The sequence below is a fragment of the Trichechus manatus genome, unplaced genomic scaffold (assembly GCF_000243295.1).
Source record: "Trichechus manatus latirostris isolate Lorelei unplaced genomic scaffold, TriManLat1.0 scaffold00488, whole genome shotgun sequence".
NCBI classification, from domain to species: Eukaryota; Metazoa; Chordata; class Mammalia; order Sirenia; family Trichechidae; genus Trichechus; species Trichechus manatus.
The window spans coordinates 52,497-67,635 of record NW_004444424.1 but is presented as its reverse complement, the minus strand read 5'-3'; the positions used below and the strand labels follow the sequence as shown (position 1 = coordinate 67,635).

The 15,139-nt window shown below is 43.9% G+C and overlaps 1 protein-coding gene across 5 annotated transcripts in view; it reads right to left on the bottom strand.

The window, feature by feature from the left end:
* Positions 1–15,139, bottom strand: part of LOC111819400 (SLAM family member 9-like) — a 27,701-nt gene that overhangs the window by 10,277 nt on the left and 2,285 nt on the right. For 3 of the 5 annotated variants that reach the window (XR_002823049.1, XM_023725850.1, XM_023725851.1), the window contains exon 2: positions 4,952–5,329. Coding sequence is in view for 4 of the 5 variants with exons in the window: in XM_023725850.1 (XP_023581618.1) it covers positions 4,952–5,329 (378 nt within the window). In the remaining variant the exon portion in view is untranslated. Of the gene's footprint in view, positions 1–4,951; positions 5,330–14,442; positions 15,128–15,139 lie in introns of those variants that run through there. The other 2 variants (XM_023725852.1, XM_023725853.1) reach the window with 2 other exon arrangements.

Below are 15,139 nucleotides of genomic sequence, written 5' to 3'. Positions count from 1 at the left end.
CCAAGTAGACTCACTGGTGAATTCAATCAAACGTTTAAAGAAGATTTGGAACCAATCCTTCTCAAACATTTCCAAAACAATAGAAGAGGAAGGAACACTTCTCAACTGATTCTACAAGGTTAGCATTACCCTGATATAGAAACCAGACAAAGACATTACTAAGAAGAAAAGTTGCAGAGCAATATCTCTCATGAACATAAGCGCAAACTCTTCAACAAAGTATTAGCTATTTGAATGCAATAATGTATTAAAAGTATTATATACCATGAACAAGTGGGATTTATTCCAGGTATGGAAGGGTGACCCAATATTCACCAATCAGTTACACCTAACCTCACTTTAAGAACTAGCATGTAATCTGACATTTCCACATTTATGACAGTAGTAAAAAAAAAAATCTACTATCAAACTATTTTGCACATTAACAACATATGTCTGGAGTAGCAAACACTGAAATGTGAGCCGAGTAATACTGGCTGCGATGGTGAAGGTTATGTGTCAGCTTGGCTGGGCCATGATTATCAGTGGTTTGGCAGTTATATAATGGTGTTATTTGACAGTTATGTAGTCATTCTCCATTTTGTGATTTGATATGATCATTCTCTGTTTTTGCAGAAAGTCAATTTTTACATAACAACCTGGTCTTTGGAACAAAACCAGGTCTGTAAGTGAGGAGTGAGTGTAATGTAATTCATCATTTCAATAGACAAAAGAAGAAAAATCACATGATCATATCAATAGATACAAAAAAAGCATTTGACAAAATCCAACACCTGATGATGATTTTAAAAAAATTCTCAGGAAACTAGTAATAGAGAGTGTTGAGGATTAAAGTTTGTCCCCCCAAAATATCTGTTTGAATCCTAACCCAAGAACCCTACATTTAGACGTCTAGCCTTCTACACTGTCAGAAAATAAATTTCTATTCTTTAAAATCACCCACTTATGGTATTTCTGTAACAACAGTACTAAGAAACTAAGACACAACTTGGTACCAGAAAGTAGGGTACTGCTCAAACAAATACCTACAATGTGGAAGTGGCTTCAAATTGGGTAATGGATAGAGGCTGGAGGAATTTTCTTGTGATTGATAGTAAGAGCCTAGATTGCCTTGAAGAGATTTTTGGTAGAATTATGGTTATTAAGTGTGATTCTGCTGAGAGCTCAGAAAGAATTGAGGGCTGTGTGAAAAGCTTCTATCACCATGAACAGAATATTGCTAGAAATGTGGACGTTAAATGTGCTTCTGGTGAGGTTTTGGAAGGAAATAATGAACAGGTTAGTAGACAGTGGAAGAAGGGCAACGCTTTTTATAAGTTGGCAAAGAACTTGTTTAAATCCTGTTTGAATGATTTGTCGAATGTAGAACATGTAAGTGATGAACTTGGACATTTGGCTGAAGAGATTTCTAAGCAAAATCTTGAAATGGCAGCATAGTTTCTCCTGGCTGATTACAGTAGAATGTAGGATAAAAGACACAGACTTTAAAGCGAATTGTGCAAAATGAAACCAGACTTGGAAAATTCTGTTCTACAAATTAAGGACAGGTGTCCTGGAACTTTCACAAAGGGCATGGCTACACAATTTTTTGCTAAAGAGATTAGGCCTATGAGTGATGGATCTAATCAACCACCCTAGCAGAAATCCCTTTAGCTAAGACGGGAAGAGACAGAGATAGAGTGAAATAAAGGGAAAATGCTGCTTTCTGGAATTCTACAGGAAAGAAACGGGCCAATGGAGCTACTTGGTTACAGACATATGTTGTCCTCCAAAGAAGGAATGTACCATCCCGGGACCAGTTCGTGGATTAGCACAAATATCACAGGGAGCACTCAGTGGCAGGTAAGGGTGGACAAACCATCTCCTTGGTTTCAAACAGTCAGGTCTCCACCATCATAGTTCCTAAGGGGAAGCTGCTGTTTAGGTATGCCAAGTTGAAGGGGCAGGGCCGCCATATCAGTGGGCCAGGAGAACAGAGCCACCAGAGGCTGAGGGGGTAGAGTCACCGCTCACATGGACCAGGTGAATGGGTCCACCCAAAGCCAGGGAAACTGGATTGTCATCCCAGTGGGCCTGGAATGTGGGGCTGATGCCAATAGCCAAGGGGCCTCCACCCAGAATCCAGAGAGAATGACCAATGCCCAGAGTCTAGAAAGTGTGGCCGTTGCTCAGATGGTCCTGGAAAACAGATTATTTTAAGCCTTAAGAGCTACTGAAATTTGGTCTACTGGAATGTGGACTTACTTGGTACCCATGACCCCTTCTTTACCTCCTATTTCTCCCATTTGGAATGTAAATGTCTACCTTGTGCCTGTCCCAACAGTGTACTTTGGAAGCAGATAACTTGTATTCTAGCTTTCACAGGTCCACTGATGGAAAGCAATTTTGCCCTAGAATGGAACACACCCAGAGTCATCCTTGATTATATGTTTCAGAAGATGAGAGTTTGCATTTAGAGCTGTTGCTGGAATGGGATAAGACTTTTGGGATGATATCATAGGATGAATGTGTTTTATAAGACGTGAATTTTGGAGGTCCAAGGGGTGGAATGTTATGGATTGATTGTGTCTCCCCAAAATATGTGTTGGAATCCTAACCCTTTTATCTGTGAGTGTAATCCCGTTTGGGAATAGGGGTTTCTTTGTTATGTTAATAATGCTGTGTCCTACACCTAGTCACTTCTGAGTAATATAAAGAGCAACATTGACACAAAAGCAAGCACAAATGGTGGAAAACAGATAGTATCTGATGACGATAAAGTCAGATGAAACTACAAGCCCAGAAACTCCTAGGATTGCCAGATGCTAGAAGTTGAAATAGACAAGGACCTTTCCCTATAGCTGATGCCCTGAAGTTAGACTTCTAGCCTCCTGAACTGTGAGAAAATTAATTTCTGTTCTTTAAAACCACCTACTTGTGGTATTTTTGTTACAGCAGCACTAAGAAACTAAGACAGAGGGGAACTTCCTCAACTTAATAAAGAACATCTACAAAAAACCTACAGTTAATATCATATCTAATATCTAGTAGTGAGAAAATAGATACACTCCTCCTAAGATCAGGAACAAAACAAGAATGTCCCTTCTCACCACTCCTATTCAACATCACCCTGGAAGTTATAGCTAATGCGATTAGACAAGAAAAGGTAATAAAAAAAGTATATAGATTGGGAGGGAGGAAAAAAAATTACCTTTATTCATAGATGAAATGATTATCTGTGTAGAAAATCCCAAAGAACTGATAAAACAATTCCTGGAATTAATAAGTAGTAATAGTAAGGTAGCAGACCAAGGCCTCCACCAGACTGAGTCCAGTACAGCTAGATGGTGCCTGGCTAACACCACTGACTGCTCTGACCGGAATCACAACGGAGGGTTCTGGACAGAGCTGAAGAAGGATGTAGAACAAAATTCTAACACACAAAAAAAGACCAGATTTACTGGCCTGACAGAGACTGGAGAAATGCTGAGAGTATGGCCCCCAGACACCCTTTTAGCTCAGTGGTGAAGTCACTCCTTAGGTTCACCATTCAGCTTGGGATTGGACAGCCCCATAAAACAAAACAGGACTAATGAGGCACAGCAGTCCAGGGACAAGGACTAGAAGGCAGAAGGGGACAGGAAAGCTGGTGATAGGGAACCCAAGGTTGAGTAAGGACAGTGTTGACATGTAGTGCAGTTCTTAACCATTGTCATAGGGCAATATGTGTCCTAACTGTTTAATGAGAAACTATTTTGTTCTGTAAACCTTCATCTAAAGTGAGAATAGCAGCACAACTGGAAGAACGTAATCAATGTACATGCAGAAATTTTTGAAATGGTTTTTCTTTGGCTTTGTCCATCCAAAAAAAAAAAAAAAAAAAGTCCTCCAAGGCTGAGTGTTGACATGTTGTGGGGTTGTTAACCAATGTCATAAAACAATATGTATACTAACTGTTTAATGAGAAAATATTTGTTCTGTAAACCTTCACCTAAAATACAATTAAAAAAAAAAATAGGTAGCAGGATACAAGATTAATGCACAAAAGTCAATTGATTTTCTATATGCCAGCAATGAACAACTGGAACTTGACACAACACCATTTACATTTTAAAAAAAAAAAAGTTGCCATCGAGTCGATTCCGACTTATAGCGACCCTATAGGACAGAGTAGAACTGCGCCATAGAGTTTCAGGGCAGTGAAACTATTCTATGTAATATTGTAATGGTGGACACGTAATACGCGTTTGTCAAAACCATAGGACTCTACAACACAACGAGGGAACCTTAATGAAATGTAAACTATGGATTTTAGTTAATGAATCAATATTGGTTTAACAATTATAAACTCGTACCATCAGAAAGCAAGATGTTAATAGGAGAAATACTCTGCAGGGGGTTAGAGGATACATGGGAATTCTGTGTAATATTTCTATAAACCTAAAACTGCTCTAAATAAAAAAATATTTTCAGGTTTTTTTAAAGAAGCTTCTGCTAAAGAAAGGGGGGGCGGAGGGGCAAGGAAACAAAATTTCCCCAGGAGCCTCCAGAAAGAAACACAGCCCTCCTTTTAGCCCAGTGAGACCTGTGTCGGACTTCTGACCTACAGACCTGCAAGATAACAATTTTCTTTTAAGCCACTAAGTTTGTGGTAATTTGTTACAGCAGCAATAGAAAATTAAGACATAAATTAAGTATCCTTAGTTCCTATAGAAACAATGTTACTGCAAAAATTTCCATTTCTGTCAAATTTCCCCTCTTTTTTAACAAAACACTGAAGTGATTTTTATCCCAGGTATGAATCTCAGCTCTGCTCTCCACTTGTGGGAAACTCACCCTATGTTCGGCAGAGAAAATAGAATGTGAAGACTGGTATCTGGGTACAATCCTGCAAAGGGGGGCTTTTGTGATGCTCCCAGGGGCAAAAGAAGGAGGTAAGCCATGAACCTGGGGTGAGGGGGTAGTCACTCACCATAGACCATGAGATGGAACTTCTGAATGCTTCCTCTTCCTTCAGGTAAGGTAATGCGAGCCTGGTATTCCCCACTGTCCCCAAGGGTCAGGTTCTCAATCATCAGGGTTGTCATATTGGGCACATGGACCCTCTGCTTGTACTTGTCCTGGAGACTGACCCATGTTGGAGAGTCTGTCCCACTGGAGACACACAGCATGTCTCTGTAGGCTGAGAAATCACCAAAACTCCATGTAATCTCCTTCACCTCTGCTCCTGGATCTACTCCTGGCTCCATGATCACATGAAACAAGACAGAACTTCCTTGGATTTCCTTCAAAGAAACAAAAGCTTCAGAATCCTTTGTTCCAGAACCCTTGGCCCCAGTGCTCCAGACACCTAGGACATTAGGAAACAGGAAATATGAGTGTTATCTCATGAGAACAAATGAGAAAATTATAGAACCCATCTTGATTATGAAATCCATCCAATTTACTTCCTTGATTCTAAGAAGGCTGCCTCATACAATCAATTTGAAGAAAATCTGCGATCAAATTCTGGTTCTAGTGGAGTGTATCTATGAACCGGTTACTTAAACTTGCTAACCTTTACTTTCTTTACATGCTTCATAATGATAGTATGAATTAAAACAGAGAACGGACCAAAAGCACCTAGCACAGTTTCTAGCACATACTAAGTACAAAGCTGGTATAGACAGCTTCTAAAATGGATCCTAAAGATTCCTGCTGCCTCATATTCACATCCTTTTTTAGTCCCTCCCTTTGATTGTGGGCTGCACCTAGGGACTTGCCTCTAATAAATAGAAACAACAAAACTGTTGGGATGTCACTTCCAGTATTACGATATAAAATACTGTGACTTCGTTCTTGCTCCAACACTCTCTCTCTCCTCTCTCTTTTTCTTGCTGTGATGAAGCCAGCTGTCATATTGTTAACTGCGCTATGGAAGGCCTACATGATAAGCAACTGAGGACAGCCTCTGGCCAACATCCTTTGAGGAACTGAGACCCTCAGTCCAATAGCCCACAAGAAACTGAATCCTACCAAAGGCCATGTGAGTGAGACTGGAAGCAGCTCCTTCCCCAGTTGAGCCCTGAGCTGCCCCAAACAAAACTTTGACTGCAGCCTGCGTGAGACCTTGAGCCAAAGGACTCAGCTAAACCACGCCTGGATCCCTGACCCACAGAAAATGTGAGATGATAAATGTTGCTGTTTTCAGCCTAAACTAAGTTTGAGTAATTTGTTTCACAGCAACAGATAATGAAGGTTTCTTTACTTTCCCTTTTCTCCTAGACAGTGTATTAGTCAGGATAGGCTAGGGTATGCTGTGGTAACAAACAATTACAAATACTTAGTTGATTAGAACAATGCTAGCGTATATCTTGCTCACACTACACATCCCATGAAAGATAACACAGGACGGGGATCCTGACACACATGGATGGAGGCTCCACCATCTTGTCCACAGTGTCCTCACAGCCTCCTCAGCCCCCACAGCAGGAAAAGGAGATAGGAGAATCACATATGGGGTTTTCACTGCATTATTCCAGAAGTAACATAATCTCTGCTCCTGTTTTTTGGCCGAACTAGTCACAAGGCCCTTCCTATCTGCCAAGGACTAGAAAATGTGGGTGTGGGGGTGGGGGTGCAGTGAGCAGAGGTAAAGGTGGAAGATAGACTAGTATTTGGTGAGCATCACTGTCCCTGCAACCAAGAAAGCACTTTCCTAAATATTCCCAGAGAGGGTGCCAGTCAGTCTGTCTCAGTGGCCTCTCCTGCAGAGCTCTGGCCAGTGGGCACAGCTGTCCCAGTGCCTCCTCCTTCTGAGCCCTTCCATGACCATCAGGCACAGGCCCCAGGGAATCCAAGGACCATCTGTTTTTCCTCTGGACCAGAGTAGGAAGGACCAGGGCAGTGTACCACAGAGCAACCTTGTCCTTGAAAGGAAGCTAGCTTTATTCCTTTTAACAGGTCAACCAGCTCCTGGGTTTGCCTCTGCCTGAGAGTGTAACCTGCCCCCTCTCCAAATCAGTAAATTCTTCCTCATATCAGGTCTGCCTTCCTCCAGCTGTACTTTAAACTCTCTTTTGCTCTCACTGGAAGCAGAGAATACCTCAAGACACTATTGATATGTAGAAGTATTTCAGAGCTATTTCTTGGTATTCATTTATTCACTAACTTATTATCAAGCCTCTCTTCTGGGTCAGGCCCTCATCCCAGTCCCTTCAGCTCCTCTCACAGGATTCGGGGCCCCCACACTAGGCCTCTACACCCTGCTAGCCCTACGGCTAAAGGCTTTTAGGGCCTACATTAATGGTGTCAGTGGGTCGGGGCTATGCTTGTTTCAGTCTCCAGTCATCCAGAAACAACAAATATTCTCAGTCACCAGCCTCCTCAGGGCTCCCCTTGTGTCCCTTCCTTCAACCTTCCACACCCCTCTGACAACCCAGTGCAGGAAAGTCTCATCAGGGCCTTCACCACACTGCCCTGCAGGGCACATACATCCTGGGGTGCAGGATGGACACCCTGACCAGACCCAAAAAAGGCCAACTGAGAAGAGCTGGATGAGATTGTGCTACCTGGTCCCTCTAAACAAGTCAGGATGCAAATATCATGGCTCAGCCAGCCATCAAGACACAGGGCTCAATTATCAGCAGCAGAAGGGGACAGAAGTCCACTCTATCCCTTTCTGAGCTCCCCCTTTCCCCTTTATGCATCCTTCAGCTCCTCAGTGTCTTGGGGTTACTAGTGCCTCAAAGGGGAGGAGTCCAGTCCAATCTAACTCAGTGGGCTTGGGGAAGAGGCTAGATGACACCCACTGCTAAGTGGAAGCTGCTTGTGGTGAATCTGGTACTTGAACAGAGGCCACATGTGTTCTCCTGCTTCTCTAATTGAGATGAGTGAAAGGACACTGCTCTCTTTTGGCAATTGCACCTCCACTGGGGCAGGCTACTCACTCCTCAAATCCACCCTAATTGACAGAGACTCCCAGTCAAAGTGGCCAGGGTCCTACACATTAAAGCAATATTCTCCAAGTAAATGCAGTGTTCTTGACTGCCCCCAAGGTGGAGGGGATGGGACAGAGGCTGAGGTGAGTCACCATTGGTTCCTGGCGGCCATTCCTACTAGGTTCTAAAGCACATATTCTGGGGCATATGTGCCTCTGTGTGTGTGCAGGCAGAGAGTGGGAAGACAGCACAGGTGAGCTGAACTTGTTCAGGAGCGTCTTTAAATCTTTCTAGTGGAAGACAGATGACCACACAAGAATCACAATAACCCTGAAGGAGGGTCCTGAGTATGGTGGTGGAAGCTGTCAGAGCCTCCAAGTTCTCACATATGAACAATGGGCATAATAATTACAGCTACTCATGTTGCTCCTGTATTAAATAAAGTGACACATAAAACGCACTCAACAATATTTATGTATTTAATACACATAGTTATTGCTATAATTACCACTGTTAAGGCCTACGTGTTACAGAATTCCACTTATCTGGATTTCCCCTGTTGTCTTTACTACCTGGAAAAAGAGATAGCCTGCCTACCATGAGCATGATTCACAGCCCCTACATTTCAGCATTCCCTTCACTTACTTAATCTCTGGTAGATTAATTATTGATCCTTGGGTACTGTCTTAGTTATCTAGGGCTGCTAGAACAGAAATACCACAAGTGGATGGCTTTAACAAAGAGAAATTTATTCTCTCACAGTCTAGTAGTCTAGTGGCCCGAATTCAGGGCATCAACTCCAGGGAAAGGCTTTCTCTCTGTGTTAGCTCTGGAGCGAGGTCCTTGTCATCAATCTTCCCCTGATCGAGGAGCTTCTCAGGTGCAGGGACCCTGGGTCCAAAGGACGCGCTATTCTTCTGGCTCTTGTTTCTTGGTGGTATGATGTCCCCTTGTGTCTGTGCTCGCGTCTATCTTTTATATCTCAAAAGAGATTGGCTTAAGACACAAACTAATCTTGTAGATCTCATCAATATAACTGCCGCTAATCCATCTCATTAACATTTATGGGGTTTCTTAGGGAAGTAACGGATTACAATTCAGGATCAAGAATGGCTCAGGATACGGTACTTCAGTAAGGACAGCTTCTTGGCCATGCCCACAGGCAGTCCCCTCCATGTCCCTTGGTATTTTGGCCCTTGGCTTCTTCGGTCTCTTGGGTCTCTTGGGCTGATACAGCCTCTGCCCTGCTCAGGCAAGTGTTACAAAGCTGTTTAGCTCCACCAATATGTGCCCAGAGGCACCCCACTCCACCAGCAAGCCTCCTGTCTGAAGGCGCTCAGCTTTCTGTCCTTCTGTGCCAGGAAGCCCACTGCACCATCTCTTGCCAGTCTTCTGGTTCTGCTGGTTCTGCTGCTGCTATTTCTCTGCTGCTGCTTCTCGCAGTCTCTTGCCATCTCCGGTGTTACTGCTTTGTCTCTCTCTGTCCTGGGTCTAGGAGGTTCTCAGTGCAGTGATCCTGGTCCAAAGCACATGCTCCACTCCTATCTCTTCTTTCTTAATGACAGTAAAGTCTCTCCTTTTTGCCTCTGTGATACCTCGTTTTAAGCCTAGAGTGATGCCAAAACTGACCAATCCCCCATTAGGGTTCCATATACTATATTTATACAAATATACCATGGACTGCCAAAAGAATGTATTGGAAGAAATACAGCCAGAATGCTCCTTAGAAGCAATGATGATGAGACTATGACTCACATGCTTTGGACATGTTGTCAGGACGGATCAGTCCCTGGAGAAGGATATCATTCTTGGTAAAGTAGAGGGTCAGTGAAAAAGAGGAAGACCCTCAATGAGATGGATTGACACAGTGGCTGCAACAACGAGATCAAGCATAGCAAGGATTGTGAGGATGGTGCAGGACCAGGCAGTGTTTTGTTCTGTTGTACATAGGATTGCTATGAGTTGGAACCAACTCGACAGCACCTAACAACAACAACACCCCCACAAGAGTGCCATACACATTGACATTATTGGCAAGCTGTCCAATCCCCTTGGTGGGCTACAGGCACCTTATTTGCTTCATCTCACCCGATCATTTGGTGAGAGTTACAAGATCATGGCAAGAAAGGCCATATAAAACTGATTCATGCTCTGTAGGCTACCCCTTGTCTTTTCTAGCCATGGTTCTTTCATACTAGGAGGATAACTTCACCCTCCCAATCACTGTATCAGTCCAAAACAGTCATTAACAATTGACTAATTGGTAATTCAATGGTCAAAGAGTCCTCAGGGTGAGGTTACTCAGGTACCAGCCATTCAGGTTTGCTGCAGGTATCTATCTGATCTCGTCAGGTTCTCCAAAGTTTGTCACATCTTCAACCTTTTTGACCTCTGATAAAATTTAACTGAGAGGAGATTATTCCCTTACTCCACACCTCTCTTGACATATCAACATAGCAATACCTTTAGAGGACTTTTGGTTCAGCCACTGTACTCCAGTCCAGCAGTGCCTCCCCTCTTTTCTACTCCTTTACAGTTACAGCTTCTACTATTACAGTGTTTATAATTACAATTAACCCTGTTAACAATCAACAGGCACAAATGAATCATATAATCCTATCAGCATCTTCCTGCACCCTGTCTTCCCCAGACCCATAGGAAAAGAGGAACCTATTGAATGGGGATCCTCCTTGGTTCCCCTCATTTTAAGTGTAAGCATATCCATAAAAACATGTAAGCCAGGCACTTCATGCCTTTATCTCCCCTCGTTTTAGATAGCCAATGTTTAAATTGCCCATCCCTATCAAACCAGTATTCTGAGGAGACAAGTTATGTTCCTTGGTCTGAAGAATCTTCTGTTACAGTTGGAACTTTGAGCATCTGCATCCATAAGCAAAGTCCAGTCCAGAGCAAACCATCAAACTGCAGCAATCTACACCAGCTCATGGTGTCAAACATATTTCTCTTCATTCATTCAGGTTCTGGTCAGCTCATCCCTAGCCCCTGTGGGCTAGGTCAATGGGTACCAGCCATAGGCTCAGGAATCCACACACCTCCTGGCACTTCAGACCAGCCAGTTCATTCTCTCTCTCTCTCATCTCTAGACCCTGTGGGCTAGGTCAATGGGTGCCAGTGGAACATGTCCAAACTCAGCCCATCTCTCCATTGCTGTACCGTCATCTCACCTTCCACTCATCTTGTAGCCCCAGGAGGAAACCTCAAGCGAGCACAGCAGGCTGTCTACTTGCTAGCTCCCTTTAACTTCCAGTCCTGGAAGAGGGTTCTTCTGATGGACACTGACTTCTTCTACCTCGATGCATCCAAAGGTAAACCTCTTGCTCCAAATTAAAAAACCAATACAGTCATTTTTTTTTTCCTGCAGGTCCATCCTTCAAATGCAAATTTCCGGTTCTCTCAGCTGTTCCTGGTGGGTCTGCATGTATTTTCAAATGCAAATTTCCTGACCTGAAATATTCTGAGTGGGGTTCAGATGTTCAACCAAAGCCCCCAATACTCTATACACAGGGCTACTAGATTGAATTGGGCACATTTCGGGCACATTCTAGTTCTTCTTTTAGCATATCCAATCAAGTATTGGCTGAAGGCAGAGTTACATGCTCTCTTATCTATAATACCCAATATTCCTTTCCATCATACATTTAGGTTTGTTTTACAACACTAGGTAGGAGAAGAATTCAGTATCTGTCTTAGGCTGGGTTCTCTAAAGAAGAAAAACCGGTAAAACATATAAATAGATATTAAAAAAACCCATTGCTACTGAGTCAATTCTGACTCATAGCAACCCTATAGGACAGAGTAGAACTGCCCCATAGAGTTTCCAAGGAGCACCTGATGGATTAGAACTGCCAACGTTTTGGTTAGCAGCCATAGCACTTAACCACTATGCCACCAGGGTTTCCATAAGTATATATATACAGAGAGATTTATATCAAGAAAATGGCTCACATGGTTGTGGAGGCTGGGACATCCCAAGTCTGTGGGTCAGGATTGAGGCTTCTCCTGGTAGCCACAGGGGCTGGTGAACCCAAGATCGGCAGGTCAGAGAGCAGGGCTGTTGCCCACAGGCTGGGAAGATTGATGAATCCCAAGATCAGCAGGCAAGACTGGAGGTAAGCTGCTAGCATAAGTCCCAAGAACCAGAAGTCAGACAAACAGGAGCCAGCTGCAGGATCCAGTGCAAGCAAAAGCCCAACAGCCTTGCTGGAATGTCCACTTATATTCGATGCAGGCCACAAGCCCAAGGAAACACCCTTTCAACTGATTGGCTACTCACAGCATATCCCATCATGGAGGGAATCACAATATATCAAATCTCATCATGGAAGTGATCACAACATCATCCTACTGCCAAAACACTGAGAATCACGGCCCAGCCAAATCGACACAAAACCTTAACCACCACAGTATCCATAGTATATTCAGGTAAACACATAACCTTTTAAGACATTCCAGTTTCATCTTCTCCACACTTTGCCTATCTTCCCATTCATATGTATATGGCCTTGGGCCTCTGGCTGGGTGGAACAAGACCATGGCCCCCTATCAATCATCTTGCTTAACTTGCCAGGCTTTTGCACCAAACCACTCCAGATGCAGCTTTTCTCCCCTCAGCACAGCATAACATCTCTCACTTTCCTGTCAGCCATTACGGATAACAACAACCGAAATAACCATCTAAGAATCGAAAGTTTCACTTCCCACGCACTTTCATTCTTTCTCTTCCCAAGTATCACGCTTCCATGAGTCTGGAGCCATTGCAGCAAATCCCACTTCTGACTCTAACTGTAAAAATGGCACAGTGGCATCATCATCCGGCCTCTTCCTCTAACTTCACCAGGTGGGAGGAGAATCATTATCGATATCAACAGCCTAAGGCTGATTCCTATGAGGTAGAGGTCAGACATACCTCCTCTCTCCAACCTTTTTATCAATTCTGACACCAGCCGTCCCTCACACAGTGCTCTCTACTTCTCTGGTGGGTTGGATAACTCATTGCAATGGCCACACAGAATTCACAGACCATTCTCAGAGTTATGGAGTTTATTAAGGAAGTATCAGATTACAATTTAGGATCAGGAATGACTCAGGATACAGTTCTTCGGTCAGAATAGCTTCTCAGCTGTGCCCGCAAGCAGGGCTCTCCCTGACCTTCCAAATCTCAGCCCTCAGCCCCTCGTCCCCTCATGCCTCTTGGGCTTTTTGGGCCGTCTCAGCTTTTGCCCTGTTCAAGCAAGTGTTGCAAACTCTTTAGCTCCACCATAAGTGTCCAGAGGCACCCTACTCCACTAGCAAGCCTCCTGCCCAAAGGCACTCCGCTTTCTCTCTCTTGGGCCAGGAAGCATGTCGCACCATCTCCTTCCGTTCTCCTGGTTGTGCTGCCTTTGCTGTCTCCATTGCTCTGCTGCTGCTTCTCATCTCTCACCATCTCTAGTGTTACAGCTCTCTGTCTCTGTCTCCTGGGTCTAGGAGGTTCTCAGTACAGGGATCCTGGGTCCAAAGGACAAGCTCCACTCCTAGCTCTTCTTTCTTGGTGGCAGTGAAGTATCTCCTTTCTGCCTCTGGGATGGCTCATTTTAAGCCTAGAGGGATGGCAAAACTGATAAATTTCCCCATACGCCTTATTTGCATGGTCCCAACCCCACAAGAGTGCCATGCATCTTATTTGCATTATTAGCAAGTTGTCCAATCCCCTTGGTGGACCACAAGCACTTTGTTTGCATAGTCCCATCCAATCGTTTGGTGGGAATTACAAGACCATCGTGACAAAGGCCAAATAAAATCGATCATCGTACCGCAAACATTCTATTGGTTCCATAATTCATTAATGAAATTAAAACCTTGACACATGCTCATTTTTAATTCATATATAAGTCAAGATTTTACCTGTTTTTAAAAAGTATCTTTTAATACCTCAGTCAGTCATCACATTCAGTTTTAATGTAATGTTTAAATATACACTTTCATTTTTGGCACAACATGGACACTAACCATAAGTTATTTAATCTGGACCTCAGAGAAACAGCCATTTGTCTGAACAGGGGATATGTGGCAATAGGATTTAGTGAGAGAGACAGTATTTCAGTCTCTAACATGGCACTTTCCTAAGGCATTTTCACAGGTAATTCTGGCCAAAATAATGTTTGTCTTACTCTCCACCATATTGGTAAGAAAGGGTCACCACCTGGGGGTCAGCAAGAAAGAAACTAGTATTTTCCCAGCTGGGGGCTGGCTGCAAAACAGACTGGAACTGAAAATCTCCCCATGGTATTGGTTTATCTACTGCTGAAGGGCACAGCTGTGGCATACTTTCCTGGGTGTGGTTTGCACACCAAGTCTCCACACACAGTGAGGGAAAGAGATGATGTCCTCCAGCCGGTGACCTTGAGGGCACTGGCCTCTGAGAGACTCAAGGCAGAGCAGAGGCAGAGAAAACAGAGAACCAGGTGTGATTCCAGGAGTCCTTGAATAGTGCAAGTGGTTAAGCATTTAACTACTAACTGAAAGGTTGGAGGCTCAAACTCACCCAAAGTTGCTTCAGAAGAAAAGATTGGCGATGTACTTCCAAAAAATCAGCCACTGGAAAATCCCTCTCTGACACACATGTTTCTCCATGAGCCAGAATGTGCCTGAAGACAACTGTTTGGTTGTTTTAGTTGGGCTTGATGCCAAAGGCGAGGTTTGAAGAGGATTGCCTGTTTCCCTTAGAAATCAAGCCCACGCCTGTTTTCAGCTTAGGAGGGCTGAAGAAGGCAGTCCCCAAGAATGCAAGAAGGTCTTCTCTTTCTAAGTGTCCTTAGCAGGCTTATCAGCTGGTTCCTGTCAAGCCAAGGAAATAGGGTGGGACAGGATGGAAGAGAAAGCAGAGGCCTTGAAGTAGCCATGGGAGAATCGTGTCTGGGTAGAGACACAGAATCACAGGATGTCATAGCTGGAGGAGCCTGAGAGGTGATCTGTCCAAGCCCCTCATTTTACAGAGGAGAAAACTGAGGCTTCATAGGGGAGTGAACTTGCCCTGGATCCAGCAGACACAGAGCCAGACCGTGGTTTCCTTTCTCCTAGCATAGTGCTTTGTTTCCTGCATGAAGGAGTCCATGGGCTCTTCCAATCTTTCCCTGCTCTCCCCACCAGTTCAGCCCCTCTCTGCTCTGTTGTCTTTTCTCACCACAATAAGAGCAATTCCTGGAGTCTCATCCTTCCAACTTCCCTCTCCTGGGAAAGGG